Source organism: Bombina bombina, chromosome 1, assembly GCF_027579735.1.
Source record: "Bombina bombina isolate aBomBom1 chromosome 1, aBomBom1.pri, whole genome shotgun sequence".
NCBI lineage: Eukaryota > Metazoa > Chordata > Amphibia > Anura > Bombinatoridae > Bombina > Bombina bombina.
The window spans coordinates 542,347,802-542,349,916 of NC_069499.1; the positions used below are offsets into that span (position 1 = coordinate 542,347,802).

Here is a 2,115-nt window from a genome sequence, read left to right on the forward strand (position 1 = left end):
TAATATCTGGACGATGGAGGCAAGAAGTGGATGCAGATCGTGTCCATGGATTATGTAGGCAGGGTTCCAATAACTATAGTAAAGTAGCAGATCAAACAAGAGAAACTTTTGTGAAGTATTTTACATCAAATGAGGGCAAGGCTCATTTTGTTGAAATGACACATTTATTGTATAAAAACTTTTAATTTATTTGTTTAATAAAGTGCATTTAATTAATGCAAAACAGTTTCAAAACTTGAAATTATTTTTATTATATATACATAAATGTTTAAGTATTAAAAAATCAATTGCCAAAATTTTTTGTTTTTATTTATGTATGCTAATGACTGTTGTGTATGCGGGCCAAAAAACAGAGACTCGCATACATAAACAAAAAAAAAATAAAAAAAATATTGCCAATTGATTTTATTAAAATATAAAGATCCTTTTTTTTAAACAATATTATAACTGTTAAACACGCTCTAGAACCAGTTAGAAATAACAAATTAAACGAAAATATACTATACAGGTATAAATATTATAAAAATAAAAAAAAAAATATATACACATACTGTAAACTACATTGGCAAGTAACATTTGTACACATTTGTGCATCAATGTTCTTGTGCATTATCTATTAATTTAATTATTTCAATTTTCACATTATTTTTAATGCGTGGATTAATCCTCCTAAAATCAGGTAACAGACTTAACAGAAACAGCCTGTCTGCATCTGACTCCATGTTTGATTGTTGTGAAGGCACAATGATTGGTGCTTTTAAAGCTTCCAAAACCTTTTCAATAGTGCTTTGCTGAATACGTTTTCGTTTTCCAGGAACAGCATCTCTTGAAGTTGTAGCAGAATCTGAAAGCACATCAAAATATTTTTGCTGTAAATGGAATATTCTTACCCTGATTATACTGCACTGTAACAATCCTAAATTTTAATTGACCACCAACCTGTCATTTCGGAACTCTGTGAAGCTATTTCTGCGCTGTCGGTGACAATCGGATTTAACTCAATGTAAGTATCCAAACTTGGAGTTTCCATTATGATAGTTTCAGACATGTCCTGCACTGTTCCTGATTCAATGTAGGTGTCCTCCTGCGTTGATGTCTCCGACTGGGAGGTCTGAGGAGTTTCTCTTAATACAAACTCACTAAAGTTTCCTGTAGTCCTAAAAAAAAGATAATATGGTTTTAATACATTTTTCATAAATAATATAATAAACTGAATTTATAATACTTATTAAACTGTTTCTATTGATTATATAATAAAATAATTAAACACAGAAATTAAGATTATAACTTTAATACAATGATATAGGAAGTTTTACCTTTTTGGTTTTAAACAAGGATTGAGGAAACTCAAATATTTGCTGACAATCCATGTGGGATCTTCTATTATAACGTCTGCTCCAGATCCACTTTTTTTATAAATTCGGAGGTATTTGTCTCTTATGGACTTCCATTTTGCAGGACAAGCGGCTTCTGCATAACAAAATAAGTAAAAAAAAATTATGTAACATTGTTTAAGTTACACTTTTTACAACAAATACTTTTCTGACTATTCTATGAAAGATCTCCATACAAACAGGAATACTGTACCCGGGATATTTAAAATTTCGCTAATTTCTTTCCATGCCATTTGCCTGAAGTTTTGATTGCGATATTCTTTAATTCTCATATCGTAAAGACAAGGTCTTTTTTCAACTTCCAAAACAAACAGAATATCTGCATCCCAACCACAGTGTTGCGAAAAGGCCATTTTCTATGATAAATATTTTTTTATTGAATAAAATAAAGCAGAAAAAAATAAAATAAAATTGAATAAAGCCACTGAACACTCAAATTTTAAATTGGAAAGGTTTATGAATAAATTTTATATGTATATACCAAATACACAAGCAGGAACTCATGATTAATTCTCACATCACCACCCCTTCAACAGCCATCTTACAACATTGTTTGACATTAACATTGGTGTTGACTGCCCCTTTAAATAAAATCAGGACTGTTGGTAGCTATATAGTGCACAGTAAAAAAAAATTATTGTATTTCTTGATTATGTAACAGCCCTGATATCACTGGTCAAGTATGGGGCCAGAATACAGAACTGAAAATTACACTGTGCTA

General features: G+C 30.3%; 1 protein-coding gene across 1 annotated transcript; it reads right to left on the bottom strand.

The window, feature by feature from the left end:
* Positions 1 to 593: 593 nt before the first annotated feature.
* On the bottom strand, positions 594 to 1,747 carry LOC128659684 (transcription factor Adf-1-like). The gene is made up of 4 exons (XM_053713257.1): positions 1,588 to 1,747; positions 1,317 to 1,470; positions 940 to 1,157; positions 594 to 844 (listed from the first exon to the last, which is right to left on the bottom strand). Exons 1-4 carry the CDS (start codon positions 1,745 to 1,747, stop codon positions 594 to 596), a joined length of 783 nt encoding a protein of 260 aa, XP_053569232.1.
* Between the last annotated feature and the right edge of the window lie 368 nt (positions 1,748 to 2,115).